The sequence below is a fragment of the Carcharhinus amblyrhynchos genome, chromosome 15 (assembly GCF_965287045.1).
Source record: "Carcharhinus amblyrhynchos chromosome 15, sCarAmb.v2.hapA, whole genome shotgun sequence".
Taxonomy (NCBI): Eukaryota; Metazoa; Chordata; class Chondrichthyes; order Carcharhiniformes; family Carcharhinidae; genus Carcharhinus; species Carcharhinus amblyrhynchos.
Genome location: NC_137338.1, coordinates 12412938 through 12428990, shown reverse-complemented (window position 1 = coordinate 12428990; position 16053 = coordinate 12412938). Strand labels below are relative to the sequence as shown.

The 16053-nt window shown below is 45.6% G+C and overlaps 1 protein-coding gene across 1 annotated transcript in view; it reads left to right on the top strand.

The window, feature by feature from the left end:
- Nucleotides 1-16053, top strand: part of bace2 (beta-secretase 2) — a 69587-nt gene that overhangs the window by 27767 nt on the left and 25767 nt on the right. The window contains exons 3-6 of the mRNA XM_080203418.1: nt 3005-3221; nt 3396-3533; nt 8499-8633; nt 10970-11071. Coding sequence (XP_080059544.1) covers nt 3005-3221; nt 3396-3533; nt 8499-8633; nt 10970-11071 — 592 coding nt within the window. The remainder of the gene's footprint in view (nt 1-3004; nt 3222-3395; nt 3534-8498; nt 8634-10969; nt 11072-16053) is intronic.

The following is a 16053-nucleotide window of genomic DNA, read 5'->3' as shown; positions in this document are numbered from 1 at the left end:
TTCAAGGCTGCTTTATTGGAGTCCATCTTCAACTTGCCTTTTTGCCTTTGTTAAACTCTTTCAGGGGATGTGGATATCGCTGGCTAGGCCAATGTTTGTTGCTCACCTCTAATTGCCCTTGAGAAGGTGGGGGGTGAGCTGCAGCCTTGACCAGTGGATTCCATGAGGTGTAGGTACACCCACAGTGCTGTAAGGGAAGGAGTTCCAGGATTTTATTCCGGTGACAATAAAGGGATGATGATGCATTTCCAAATCGGGATGGTAAGTGGCTTGAAGGGGTGTTTACAGGTGGCGGTGTTCCCATGTGTCCGTTGCCCTCTTGATTCTGGGTGGTGGGTTTGGACAATGCCATCAAAAGAGCCTTGTTGAGCTCTGCAGTGCATTTTGTAGGTAGCAGGGAGGCACAGCAGAAGTGTGCTGGGCCCATAACCCAAATGCCCATGGATCGAAACCATCCTCTGCTATTCCTGTTAACAATGATACTAAAACAACTTGACAACAACTGTGATACATTAGTACACAGCAGCTTTTGTGTGTCATTGGCAGAGGAAGTGAATGTCAAAGGTTTTTTATGGTGCCAATGAAGAAGGCTGCTTTGTCCCGGATGTGTTGAGCTGCTTATGATGTTGGAGCTGCACTCACCCTGGCAGTGGGAGAATATTTAATTACATCTATGAATGTGGCTTGTGGATGGTGAATGGGTTTTGCAGAGTCGGCAAGTGAGTTACTCCTTGGAATTTCCAACCTCTGACCTACTCCTGCAGCCATAGTAGTTATGCCAGATTCAGCTTCTGCTCAATGGTAACCCGCAGGATGTTGACAGTGGGGGATTCAGTGATGGTAATGCCATCGAATTTCAAGGGGCAATGGTTAGATCCTCTCTTGTGGGAGATGGTCATTGCCTGGCACTAGTGTGGTGTGATGTGCTACCCCAGTCGGATGACCACCTCCATTGACTGTATGGGACTAATGTACATGGAGTTGTCAATCCTTGAGGCTTGCCCTGTAGTCTTGCAATTGAAGCCCAGGAGAACAATCATACAGACGTATAATAGGGACATGGTCTTTTTACCATTCCTTTAAAAACTTTGATATGCTCGTTATGAAAATGCTGAAAATTGGAGTTTTCTGGGCAGGTCACTTGAAGGTAGAAATTTTTGTAATGAAGCTTCCCAGGAGTATGCCAAACAGTTGGCAACCTGGCCCAGTTAAAGTGATAACTCCAAGCACTCCAGACTGTTACAGGCATATCCATTGTTCCACCCCTTGTATAATGGGTAATTAAAACAAATACGGTGGGACTTTATGCTAGTTTCTTGCAGAAACTTTGGGCTATCATTATGTATTGGTATAAAGAGGTTATCCAGAGCTTTACTGCCTGGGTCCTGACTTGCACCCAAACACTTCTGCTCACTGACTTACATTGGCTCCTTGATTTTAAAATTCCCTCGCTTGTCTTCAAATCCCTCAGTGGCCTAAGCCTTTCCTATCTCCCACCATCTCTTACAACCCTCTATGATCACAGCACTTCTCCAATTTTGGCCTCTTGAGCATTCCCAGTTTTAATGACTGCACCACTGGCAGCCATCCCTTCATCTGGAAAGCCCCTCAGCACTGGAATTCCACCCCACAAACTTCTCCACTCCTCTACTCCTCCCCAAGGTGCTTTGAAAGACGTACATCTTTGACCAGCTTTTTGTCCACTGTTCCCATATTTCCTTATGTGACCAGTTGTTAAATTTTATTTGATAACATTTCTGTGGAGGGCCTTGTGGCCTTTTACTGTTAAAGGTTACCCATGTTGACCTGGGCGGCTCTCGGGTGTTCTGGGAGTGCACAGCACTACACTGATCACACCCAGCCCGGAATGGAAGGCCGGAGAGATGGGACTGCCTGCATTTCCTGCTAAGTAATTTTGAATGGCGTGGCCATCTGACTCCATGGTCGCACCTTTGTAAGTTAAGACAGAGGGCATCAAACCCTGGGGATTTGTCAGAATCTAGTTCCTCTAGTTTTGCTAATACAGTTTTTCTGCTGTTATTATTTTTGTTTAATTTTCTCTTTTTGGTTTACTGTCTCCATACTCCCTCTATATTGCCATCTCCATACTCCCTCTATATTGCCATCTCCATACTCCCTCTATATTGCCATCTCCATACTCCCTCTATATTGCCATCTCCATACTCCCTCCTTACGTTAGGATGTTGGCTCAGATTGTGATTAAATACTGATGTGGGGCTTGAACCACTCAAAGTAAAGCTGGATTTATAAGGGCCTTCAACAAAAAGCTCAAGATTGTTTTTTTTTCTTTCCATTGTGGTGTTTATTTAATAGGGAGACAATGGCCTGGTGGTGTTATCACCTAGACTATTGACCCAGAAACTTAACTAATGTTCTGGGGACAGGGGTTCGAATCCTGCCACGGCAGATGGTAAAATTTGAATTCAGTAAAAAAAATCTGGAGTTAAGAATCTACTGATGACCATTGTCAATTGTCGGAAAAACCCATCTGGTTCACTAATATCCTTTCTGGGAAGGAAGGTGGTGCCAGAGCGAGGTGACCTTTTGCAAGCTGTGCCCAGCATACTTTCTAATTACCTTGCATTAAGTTGGTCTTTCTCTACACCCTCGCTATGACTGTAATATCTACATTCTTCACTCCTTCCCTTTTCTATGAATGGTATGCTTTCTGTATAGTGCACCATAAGCAATACTTTTCACTGTGTGTTAATACACATGACAATAAATCAAAGGAAATCTGCCATCCTTACCTGGCCTGGCCTGGCCTACATGTGACTCCAGAGTCACAGCAATGTGGTTGACACTCAACTGCCCTCTGAACAAGGGCACCTAAGGATAGGCAATGAGTGCTGACCAGCCAGCGACACCCATATCCAACAAATGAATTTTAAAAAGTAGTACATTATGTTTAATGAGTTCTGTGTTGAACACATTTGAGTTTCATTAGATGGATTCTAAACCTTTTGCTTTTTCTCTTGTTCAGATCGAGCACTTACAAGTCAAATGACCTGGCTGTCTCAGTCAGATATACCCAGGGCAGTTGGGAGGGTTACCTTGGCACAGATGTCGTCACCATTCCGAAAGGACCTAATGGCACTGTTACTATCAATATTGCCACAATCCTCAAATCAGAGCAGTTCTTCTTGCCTGGAATAAACTGGCAAGGGATCCTGGGGCTGGCCTACAGGATGTTAGCCAAAGTAAGTTCCTATGCTTTTAAAAATATTCTTTATTTTAGTTTTTGCTCCTTCCGAAGAAAGTTGAAGTAACGTGATGAGGAAAATGGTGTCGCTGCGATAGAGTAACGTGAGCACCTTGAGTGATTTGGATTCTTGCCCACTCACACCTTTGCTCATCCTTTCTTTCTTTTACAGCCATCCAGTTCTGTGGAGCCGTTCTTTGATTCATTAGTGAAACGCATGGGGATCCCAGATGTGTTCTCACTCCAGATGTGTGGTGTTGGATTGTCACTGGTAGGCGAAGAGCAAAGCAGTCCAGCAGGAGGGAGTCTGGTAGGTTCTGAGGAAAACTTTTGCCATGACTGTAAACATAGGGGGTGTCAGACCTTTTCATTGTCCATTAGCAGCTGCTGAGGTATCTAGACCGAGCCATGGGAGTGTGAAAAATGTTGCACCAATATTTCTTGTCTTTCACGCTCGCCCAATTCTGGACAGTAAAGGTTCTCAATGTTTTGACATGAAGATATATCAGCCAGTCAGGCAATAGCTTTTAAGAACTAATTCCAAGCCTATGACATTCAAACAGGACAAACCAGTCAGTACAAAGTATTTAATCTGATTAGAAATGGAATTCCCTGGGCATAGTAGTTTAGATTTCAAAGGCTTGCAGTAGAACTTGTTGTATGAGAATTCCAAGTCCAATGTGCATGCAGTGTGTTGGGATGGATCTCTTCCAACTAACCACAGGAGGCTCAGGGTCAGCTTGCAATAGTTTATTGATGGATCCAAGCATAAAGCGCATTGCCCCAGAGAAACTTCTGAGGCAGCAGTCTCCTGTAATATGGCTTTCCATTCTAATACAGCTCCCATAGGGAGAGCGTGGGACCAGACATAAGAACATAAGAAATAGGAGCAGGAGTAGGCCGTCTAGCCCTTCGAGCCTGCCCCGCCATTCAATAAGATCATGGCTGATCTGTTGTGGCTCAGTTCCACTTTCCCGCCCTCTCCCCATAACCCTTAATCCCCTCTCTTATCAAAAACCCATCAACCCGCTTCTTAAAAATATTTAGCGAGGCAGCCTCCACCACTTCAACGGGCAGAGAATTCCAGAGATTCACCACCCTTTGAGTGAAGAAGTTCCTCCTCAACTCCGTTCTAAACCGCCCCCCTTTTATCTTGAGGCTGTGCCCCCTAGTCCTACTGTCTTTTCTGAGCGGGAAGAGTCTTTCCACCTCTATCCTATCCATCCCATTCATCATCTTATACGTCTCAATGAGATCTCCCCTCATTCTTCTAAACTCTAGCGAGTACAAGCCTAGTTTATTCAGCCTCTCCTCATAGCTCAATCCCCTCAACTCCGGCATCAGCCTAGTAAACCTCCTCTGCACTCCCTCCAGGGCCAAAATATCCTTGCGCAGGTGCGGCGCCCAAAACTGCACACAGTACTCCAGCTGCGGCCTCACCAATGCCCTATACAGCTGCAGCAAGACCTCCCTACTTTTATATTCAATCCCCCTCGCTATGAAGGCCAGCATCCCATTCGCCTTCCTGACCACCTGCTGCACCTGCAGGCTGGGTTTTTGCGACTCATGCACAAGGACCCTGAGGTCCCTCTGCACCGTCGCCTGCTGCAGTTTTTCGCCACGTAAGTAATAGTCCTTCCTACCATTCTTCCTACCAAAGTGGACCACCTCACACTTGCCAACATTAAATTCCATTTGCCATTTCCTGGCCCATTCGCCCAGCCTATCTAGATCCTTCTGCAGACTCTCCACACCCTCCGCACAATTTGCCTTTCCCCCAATCTTGGTGTCATCAGCAAATTTCGACACCCTGCACTCGGTTCCCTCCTCCAGATCATCTATATAAATGGTAAATAGCTGAGGCCCCAGCACCGACCCCTGGGGCACCCCACTAGTCACCAACCGCCAATCCGAATAGCACCCATTGACCCCCACTCTCTGCCTCCTATTTGACAACCAATCCTCTATCCACGCTAACACCCTACCCCCAACTCCATGTCCCCTGACCTTCTGCAATAACCTCTTGTGAGGTACCTTGTCAAACGCCTTCTGAAAATCCAGAAAGACCACATCCACCGGCTCTCCTCTATCCACTGCCCTAGACACATCCTCATAGAACTCCAGTAAATTTGTCAGACACGACTTCCCTTTAATGAAACCGTGTTGCGTCTGCCCTATCAAGCAATTCCCTTCAAGATGCCTTCAAGACCACAAACTCCAAGATATTTTGTGAAGTTAGAATCATAGAATCCCTTCAGTGCAAAAGGAGGTCATTCAGCCCATCGAGGCTGTACCAACCACAGTCACAGCCAGGTCCTATTCCCGTGACCCTGCACATTGACCCTGCTAATCCACCTGACACTAAGCGGAATTTTAGCATTGCCAATCAACCTAACCCCCACATCTTTGGACTGTGAGAGGAAATCCATGCAGACACTGGGAGAAGGTGCAAACTCTACACAGAGTGACCAAGACCAGAATCAAACCTGAGTTCCTGGCACTGTGAGGCAGCAGTGCTAACCACCGTGCCACCCACAGACATTTTGTTAGCCTCGAACCTAGTTTTGAATTTGGCATTAGTGTGAGCATAAGACGTTTCATTCAAGTGATCCCCTAGAAAGCTTTTATCAAAACAAACTTAATTTGAAAGCACAATATAACAAAAAGAATTAGCATAACTTTTACCAATTAGTATACTACAGTGTGGCAAAGTATAATTCTTAACAGCTAGCTATCTCTATTGTTCCAATTTTAAAGCAATACACTGTAGACATAAATACCTTCTGTAGAACCAGTTAGCACAGAAACCAAAAATGCTTACGTGATGCTAGATTTCCAACTTTTTAACACTTCTGGACAGATAACCGTTTTCAGAGAAGGAAAACAACATAACTTCAGGGAAGTAAATCTACTCTTTGGTAGTTCCCAGCCTCCAGAGGGGGGAAAAGAGAGGCACTTCTCCCAAAAGACAGACTGAATTTGAGTTCTCTTTGTAAGCCTTGCTTACCCAGTCACATGACCATACCTCTCAATCATCCCAACCAAGCCCCACTCTGCAAAATCCCAGCGGAATACCATGAACAGCATTAGTTCAGATTAAACAATTATGCTGCTGCAGCAACAATACAGGATGCAGGGGGAGTTAGCGCTATTCCCCACCCCATTTACTAAATCTATTTATTCATCCTAACAGAGAGTTATGTCCTAGTTAATTTCACAGATTAGAAAGCTAACTACACTTGCAGCCTAACTTAAGTAAAGGTAACAGTAGTTAGATTTGAATTTGAAACTATGGATTAGGGCATGTTGTTGAGTTGGAAATCCCCAGCATTAAGATCCTTCACCTGTGTGGGTAAGTAAAAGTTTGACGTGGTCTGTCAATAAGCAACTCATTACGTTACCTAGTAATTTCACATTCTCCTTCAATTAATAATTAATCGTAGATTCCCTACAGTGCAGAAGGAAGCCACTCAGCCCAGTGAGCCTACACCAACAACTATCCCATCCAGGTCCTATTCCCATAACCCCACGTATTTGTCCTGCTAATCCCCTGACACAAAGGGGCAATTTAACATAGCCAGTTCGGCCTAACCCGCGCATCTTTAGACTGTGGAAGGAAACCAGAGCACCTGGAGGAAACCTATGCAAACACTGGGAGAATGTGCAACCTCCACACCAACTCAATGGGCCGCATGGCCTCCTTCTACACTGTAAGGATTCTACAATAAATAATCAGGGCATTTCAGTAAATGAGAATCTTGGAGAATTGGTTGTAATATTGAAGAGCCCAACTGTAACTACTTTTGATGCTTCATTTTTTCCTATTTACCTCCTTTCATTTGCAAAACAATATCATCTTGTTACAAGCAGTCCAAGGAAGGTTCAGACAACTCATTCTGGGGATAAAAGGCTTAATTGTGACCATGTTGGGCCATTTCCCATTGGAGCTTAAAAGAATAAGAGGTGATTTTATTGAAACATGTAAGGTATTGAGGGAGTGTGTTAGGTTAGGTACAGGGAGAATGTCTTTTTGTGGAGGGTAGTCTCGAACCAGGGAATACAGCTTAAAGGAGGAGGTCACGTTTTTAAGAGGGAAATGAGAATGGTTTTCTCTCAAGTTGTCGCCGCTATGTGGAATACTCTTCCTCAGAAAGCGGTAGAGGTTATGTCATTAAATTTATTAGAGGTTAATTTAGGTTGTTTTTTTTTGATAAAGGAGTCGAGGATTATGGAGGCCTGTTAGGAACATGGACCACTGCCAGATCAACTGTGATTCATCACATAATGGTGGAGCAGGCTTGAAGGGCCAAATTGCCTACTTCTCCTGAGCAGGCCCTCGAACCTGCTGGAGGATGTTCTTATTGCATTAGACTGGTGGCACAGTGGTTAGCATTTACTGCACCCAGGGACTCAGGTTCAATTCTCAGCTTGGGTCACTGTCTGTCTGTGTGAGGTTTGCATGTTCTCCCCATATCTGCGAGGGTTTCCTCCCACAGTTTGAAAGACATGCTGATTAGGAGCAATGGCCATGCTAAATTCTCCCTCAGTGTACCCGAACAGGCGCCGGAGTGTAGCTATTAGGGGATTTTCACAATAACTTAATTGCAGTGTTAATGCAAGCCTACTTGTGGCGCTAATAAATCAACTTTAAGCTTAAAATTTGTTTCATTATTTATTCTTGAAAGATAAAAATAGCTGGCAAGGCCAGCATCTCTGATTAAAGTTTAAACTAAAGTTTATTTATTAGTCACAAGTGAGGTTTACATTAACACTGCAATGAAATTACTGTGAAATTCCCCTAGTCGCCACATTCTGGCACTTGTTCGGGTCAATGCACCTAACCAGCACGTCTTTTGGACAGTGAAAGGAGCACTCGGAGGAAACCCATGCTGACACGAGGAGAACATGCAGACTCGACGCAGATGGTGACTCAAGCCAGGAATCGAACACGGGTCCCTGGCGCTGTAAGGCAGCGATGTTAACCACTGTGCCACCATGCAGCCCATGAACCGCTGCAGTCCATGTAGTGTAGATATTCTTCTCAGTGCTGTGAAAAAGGGAGTTCCAGGGTTTCGACCTTGCAACAGTGAAGGAACGGCAATATAGTTACAAGTCAGGATGGCGTGTGACTTAAATGGACCTTGAGGGTGATGGTATTCTCGTTTGTCTGTTTCCTCTATCCTCCTCTGTCACTGGTTTAGAAGGTAGTTTTCAAATTTTTCTTTATTTAAAAAATGGTGGCAATGATAAAGGAGTTTCTTTTTGTTGCTTTTAGGTTATGGGTGGAATTGAACCAAACCTGCATAAGGGGGATATCTGGTACACCCCGATCAAAAGAGAGTGGTATTACCAAATTGAAATTCTTAAACTGGAAGTGGGAGGTCAAAACTTGAACATGGACTGCAGAGAGGTAAGCGCGCTATCAATGATGTGTGTCTGGTGGTGATGGTGGTGTGTGCGGGGCGGGCTGGGGAAATGTTTACTGTAGGTAAGGATTTTTTTATTCATTCGTGGGACGTGGGTGTCGCTGGCTGGCAGTGTTTATTGTCCATCCCTAATTGCCCTTGGAGAGCAGTTGAGAGTCAACCACGTTGCTGTGGCTCTGGATTGCTTGTAGGCCAGACCAAGTAAGGAGGGTAGATTTCCTTCCCTCAAAGACATTAATGAACCAGATGGGTTTTTCTGACAATCGACAGTGCTTTATAGGTCGTCAGTAGATTCTTAATTCCAGGGGCTTTTTTATTGAATTCAAATTCCACTATCGGTCATGGCAGGATTCGAACCCGGGTCCCCAGAGCCTGAGCTGAATTTCTGGATTAATAGTCTAGCGATAATACCACGAGGCCACCGCCTCTTCATGTGTCCTGTTTCAATTCCAGGACTGCTTACTGGAGGACCTTTCCTATCTACATTATGGCATGTTGTGCAGTCCCTGTGCATACATTGAAATGACTCCTGCAATGTCTTAAAAGCTGTTTGAATAACATGAATTTCCCCAGTGGCTGGAGCCCAATCTTACAGGCTGCTGAGAGGAGAATGATTGTCCTCCAGTCTGAATGATTGGACACATTCCACGAGGGCTAGGCAGCAGCCAGGAGTTATACTCCCAAGCCTGTACAATTGTTGAATGTAGGTAGAATTCAGCTTGAGAAATAACTGCATCGTGGAATAGTCTGCGTACAGTTGGGAGACTTTAAAGGGCAGCCACTTTGTGTGTAATGCTACATCGCAGTATGTGTTCGTGCCTAAAGAAGCAAGGGAAAGAATAGGTGGAGATTATTAAATATAACCATCCAGCCCGTGTTCCAAATCTCTTATCTGCGCAACCTCCCCTCCAACCTGGGAGAATGAAAAGTGACTCATCAAACTTACGTAGCTTCTGCTGTTGTTTCAATAAATCGTTGCTAAGGAGCAATCAGTCAAATGTGATTTTTTTTTAAATTGTGTAATCCCGGATGCCGAGTTGTGTAGCAGATTCACAAAGCTACAGGAATGTATTTTGTTGTTCAAACAAAATACCTTTCGTGTTGTTAGTGCTGCTGAATCTAAATTGGTCACTGTAGTCAGTTAACCAGTTCAGCAGGTGGAACGAGAGAACTACCAGGGATCAGGCATAACCTTAAAAATGGGGTTTATCAGAGGGGAGCAGAATGCGCCATTGCGAAAGTCTGACACTAGATGGATGGCTTCAGTGTTATTTCATGTGATATTAGTAAAAAAGAACATTTTGACTACTTGCAATAGATGAACTTGCATTTATATAGTGCATTTCACAACCTCAGGTGCAGCAGAGTGGTTAACACTGCTGCCTCACAGCTCCATGGACCTAGGTTCAATTCCCGGTTTGGGTCACTCTCTGTGCGGAGTCAGCATTATTTTCCCCTCCATGTCTGCGTGGGTTTCCTCCAGTTTCCCCTCGCAGTCTCCTTGTTAGGCACATTGGCTGTGCTAAGTTCTCCCTCATTGTACCCAAATAGGCAACCTGTGGATTTTCACAGTAAGTTAATTGCAGTGTTAGTGTAAGCCTACTTGTGATACTGATTAATAAATTTAAATGAAACCCTCAGTTATTGGTTCATCCATCCCTCGGGTTTGACTCAGGAGATACACATTATTGGCTCCAACTGGGAAGTTGTTTGCTTTGTTGGAATTCAAGGCATGGGTTTGATTATGATCAAATTGTCAGACTCATAGAAACCATACATTGCGGAAGGAGGCCATTCAGTACATTGAGCCTGCAGCGATGCCAATCCCACTCAGACCCTGTGCCCATAACTCTATGCATTTACCTAGCTAGTCTCCCTGACACTAATGGCCAACTTAGCATAGCCAATCCACCTAACCCGCACATCTTTGGACTGAGAAGAAACTGGAGCACCCAGAAGAAACCCATGCAGACACGGGGAGAATGTGCAGACTCCACACAGGCAGTGACCCAAGGCTAGGAATCGAACCCGGGTCCCTGGCACTGTGAGGCAGCAGTACTGAGCACTGTGGTGCCCCCTATATTTTGCCCACAGACTCTAGCGAGAATTGAACTTGCAACCCCTGGTTTACAAGACCAGTACTCTAACCACTAAGCAACGGAGCCAATTGTTGTTTGTGATAATGCAAAAATTGGACTGTTAGTTTACTGTTTATTCTTAATGTGGTTTGTATTCTAAAATTGCTTCCTGTAGTTTGCGTTGCTGTGGGGACGACCAATTTTTCTGATGTTTTGTATCCGTTTGCCCTCCTTCTCCCTAGTACAATTCTGACAAAGCCATTGTGGACAGTGGCACCACACTCCTGCGTCTACCAATGAACGTGTTCTTTGCCGTTGTAACAGCCATTAAACAAACCTCAAAGGTAAGAAACTTGCCATTAAATCTGGGTGACGGTGAAGATGTCACTTATATCTGAAGAAGTATTGTGGGTTAGTCGTTTTCATTCAGTGCACCTGTCAGGTTTCCCTGCCTGTATTTGGGCTGTGGGCTTCTTTGTTAAGTTGCCTCTGAATGTGACCCAGTGCAACTTATCCTGGGACCATTCTCCCTTGTCCCAATTTTCCTCATCCTTTTTCTCTCGCCCCTTATCACCTCCTGTACTGGCACAACCCAGCTCAGGAGTTTGGAGTGCCAAGAGTCTGGGGGCCAAACACACATGGTGCCCATCAGCATTCTAAACCTGACAATGCTGTTTACTTGTTTTCTGTTTCTAAGTTTTATCAGAGAACATTTGATTCATGCTCTGATCTTTTAACATACTTGGATTTACATCGACTTTATAATTTTTAATGTATCCCAATCCTCTACAGAGATCTATAACTTTTTTAAAAAAAGGTTTTGAATTCCCAGTGGCTAGCTTAAAGGATAAAATGACAAGATTTTGCATTTTTAAGGCTTTTACTGTAAGAAACAAATTGAAATTAACATTGTCTATACATTAATGTAATGAATAATGGAAAATATCACCCCACCACTTCATATCATGATTTGAAACCCCAATCTGTTTTTTCTTGTTATGCTGCATTCACCGTAGAATTATAGACTTTACAGAAACCAGTGGAAAGTTGTGCCCCTGACAAGGGGTCATCCAGACTCGAAACGCTGGCATTATTCTCTCCCCAAAGATGCTGTCACACCTGCTGAGGTTTTCCAGCATTTTCTGTTTTTGCTTCAATAGGCTCACTTCTCCCCATTTCACTGAGTCACAATGTCCTGTGTCCATTGAAAGTTGTCTCCCTCTGTCCACTGAGAATCTTCAAACTGGCTTTCAGCAGCAAGGGCCACACCAACAGCTCTTTGTCCTAGCCACCCTATGGAATCTTTCAATGTCCTTTAAAACTTGACAGGCTCCATTTCTTCGACCAGGGAACAGTCATCCACTAGCATTCTGCCTGGTAGCTAACAGAGAACTGACTTTTCCCCACCTGTCCACAGCAGCTGCTGTTGTCCGGGGCCTCCGTGCCAGCAAATCTGCACACAGCAAAACCAGCTGTTCCCTTCTTCTTGTTGAGGTGTGAAAACTAGTATTTTAAATTGCAATCAGCCTTGCCCTGGGAGTGCTATCCCCATGGCAACCAAGTCATATTGACTTAAGGACGGAAGTCATGTGCCCCTCTCCACTCCCACACTTTATCTTAAAAGAGGCAGTTCGAAACAGCCATCTTACAAAAACCCTGTACTTGTAACAAGTGTTTCCAAGACTAATTAATTCCTGCAGCATACGATGGTTCTACCAGCTAATGGGTGATTTATGTTAAAACCGGTGTGGTATCGACTGCACTTAAACTCACTTTTTAAAAGGCAGTTCATGGGCATCACAGTCCTCCCCATCCTTCCCGCACCTCTCAGCCAAACCTTTTCTATTCAAACAAGTAATTTATATTCAGCTGTAGGTATGAAGAATCTTTCTTTCCAATATTCGGTTCTCTTCACACTTGGCTCCGTTTCCCCCGCGCTAATCATGCATACTAGTGACCGAGGGCACAGCAGCCTATTTCAGGTCAAACGCTTCACTGGGTCACAACGGTGAATGGGAGATGTGCTAGCTACTGACGTACACTATAGCTGTTGTGCACTGATGCAATGGGCAGGAAGGAGAGCACGTGTGAAAACACAGGGGGGATAGCAGACGAAGGGTGTGCACTGCCTAGGCTGTGCTGTCCTTCCATAACTTCTGTATGGATGGAGCGAATAACCCCCAGTGACTTCAACTTGCTCTTCTACACCTGAACAGTGCTGCCTGGCTATATCGGTGGGGAGGGTGGGGTAGGGGAGGAGAGGGGGTGGGGGGCCCAAGCTGTAATTGGAGGGGGGAAGGAAGAGATGTCCTGGCTGTATGTGGGTGGGGGGAATCTGGCTGTGTGGGGGGATGGGCGTCCTGGATGTATTTGGGGGGAGGAGTGGGGGGGGGTGGATCTGGCTGTGTGGGTGGGGGGGGAAGGGGCGTCCTGGCTGTATTTGGGGGGAGGAGTGGGGGGGTGGATCTGGCTGTGTGGGTGGGGGGGAAGGGGCGTCCTGGCTGTATTTGGGGGGAGGAGTGGGGGGGTGGATCTGGCTGTGTGGGTGGGGGGGGAAGGGGCGTCCTGGCTGTATTTGGGGGGAGGAGTGGGGGGGTGGATCTGGCTGTGTGGGGGGGAAGGGGCACCCTGGCTGTATTTTGTTGGGGGGGGGGGGTGGGGAGGCAGTGGATCTGGCTGTGCTGGGGGTGTCCTAGCTGTATCGGGGGTATGGAGCGAGTCGGGGGAGGGGGGGAGTGTGTCGGAGGCTGCCCTGGGTGTATTGGCGAGGAGTTTGGGGGACGAGATCTTGCTGTGCTTGGGGGGGGGGGGGCGGCCTGGCTGTATCGAGGGTGAGAAGCTGCATTCTATTGAAAGATTATCATGTGAAATGTTGATCTCAAGATGCTACCAGACCTTTCCAGTTTTTTTTTATTTTGAAGGCACTCGAAGCTAAGGACATTACCCTACACAGAAAATGTTTAGTTACAAACTAATATTTTCATTTAATTTATGCTTCCAACGAGTTGAATATAGTTTGTTTTTTATCACACATTAATGTGAAAATATGATGAAGTCTTTCACTTGTGTTCCGTGAGCGTGGCTGTTTCTGTGTGGGAACGAAGCCACGATGAGTTGGCCTTTAAACTCCCAATATTGATTTGGTTTGCATAGTTGCATTAAATCTGTTTGATATTCAGTCCCTTCAAACCTGTCATTTGCTATTGATTTCAGGTCACGTGCTTGTTTCTGTCAGAAAGCGGTTGACTCTTGTTCTCAGACGAGGCTTGTTTTAAACCTGAACCTGAGTGTGGGTAATAGTAAAAATCCACCTCATTAACTCTCTAATGCAGTGTAAAACTAACGTCTGTTTCTCTTGTGGCTTTGTTTTACTGTTCACTTGTCAGCCACGGGAGACTCATTTTTGCCCTTGTTTGGTTTGCCCTTCTATTTTGGGTGCCCCATCTCCTCAGTGTCACCTGCATCACTAATTCCATAAATTGAGGCATTGCTTCCTGGGAGTGACTGTTGCATCATTTGTAGAATCCCTATGGTGCTGGAGGAGGCCATCGAGCCTGCACTGACAACAATCCCACCCAGGCCCCATTCCCATAACCCCACCTATTTACCCTCCTAGTTCTCCTCCTAACACTAAAGTGCAATTTAGCATGACCAATCACCCTAACCCGCACATCTTTGGAACGTGGGAGGAAACTGGAGTACGTGGAGAAAACCCATGCAGACATGGGGAGAACATGCAGACTCCACATGGGCAGTGACCCGAGGCCAGAATTGAACCCAGGTCTCTGATGCTGTGAGGCAGCAGTGCTAACCACTGTGCCGCCCAAAATATATGTATGTATGTGTCAATACTTGACATTTACTTCTGTTGTATGTTACTAATTAGAGTAGGTAGCTTTGCTTTATTGTGTGAAATATTACCTCAGACTGTTTGCATGAGGCAAAGGGTAAATAACACAGGACACCTCTGGCTTCTACTGACTTAAGGATCAGGGGCATTGAAACCCTGCCAAGATGGCAACCGTCCAGCATCTCATTGACTTTGGGCACTTTGTTTGTCTTCATCCAGTCAGCTGCTGCACTCCCAACTGCCAAGATCAATAACCTGACCTCATCTAATGGGCTGCTCAAAGAGCCGAGTGCGAGTCATCAACTCGGAGCTCTTGGTACCACAGAGTGTGATCCTTGTAGGGCAACTCGTCAGTGAGTTCAGCTGCTGTCGTGAGTCACAGGATCCGATCTCAATGTATTGTTGGCACGGGAAGTGTTTTAACCATTTTTAGTTAGTCTTTTGTTTTTTAAACTACGATTTTTATGAAAGCTGGAACTATCGGAATTTGACTTGAGCAATGCTGCTTCTCTTGATTGGATGTGCTGTGCCGCTGGCTCTGTCAATGTAAACTCAGATTTGAGGAGAGGAAGGTAACAAAGCACTCACACACTTCCATTTTCCACACCTGTCATCCTTGGTGTTGACACGCCTGTTCAAGTAAACTTTGCCTCCTTGTTCCACCCTTTTTGTTCTGATACGTTCCTCTAGCCCACAAGAGCTCCGCGAGCTACTGCACAGAATGGCTGACTATTAACTCTTTCAAGCTGTCCTCCTGCCTCTTAATAGCAGTAGGTTTAAAAAAAGCTTGAATGAAAGTTTGCGGTTGTCTCTTCAGCCATCCAGCACCCTGCTCCAAAATTCCTCACTAAACCACTCCGACTCTCTCCTTTTTTTAAGATGCTTTTCATCTGATAACACTCCTCTGAAGTGACATAGAACATAGAAACCTTGCAGTGCAGAAAGAGACCTTTTGGCCCATCGAGTCTGCCCTACCCCCATATCCCTACATATTATACCCACTAATCCCTCTAACTTACGCATCCCTGGATACGAAGGGGCAATTTTTTAGCATGGCCAATCAGCCTAACCCACACATCTTTGGACTGTGGGAGGAAAGCGGAGCATCCGGAGGAAACCCACGCAGGCACGGGGAGAATGTGCAAACTCCACACAGACAGTGACCCGAGCCAGGAATCGAACCCAGGCCCCTGGAGCTGTGAAGCAGCAGTGCTAACCACTGTGCTACTGTGCCACCCAGTGACATGGAACTTTTTACCTATATTGAAGTCACTTATCTTCAGTGAGCGGCAACCATCTTGAATCTTGCCGACTAATCAGCACTGGCTAAAGGTGGGGAGGTTTAGGAGTTTAGGTCCTTGCTCACAATTAATTAGCTGGAAAGAGAGCGAAGGAGATTTGTGACGTTGCCAGGGCTAGTGGGCCTGAGTTTTGGGAGAGGTTGGCCAGGCTAGGACTTTACTCCTTGGAATGTAG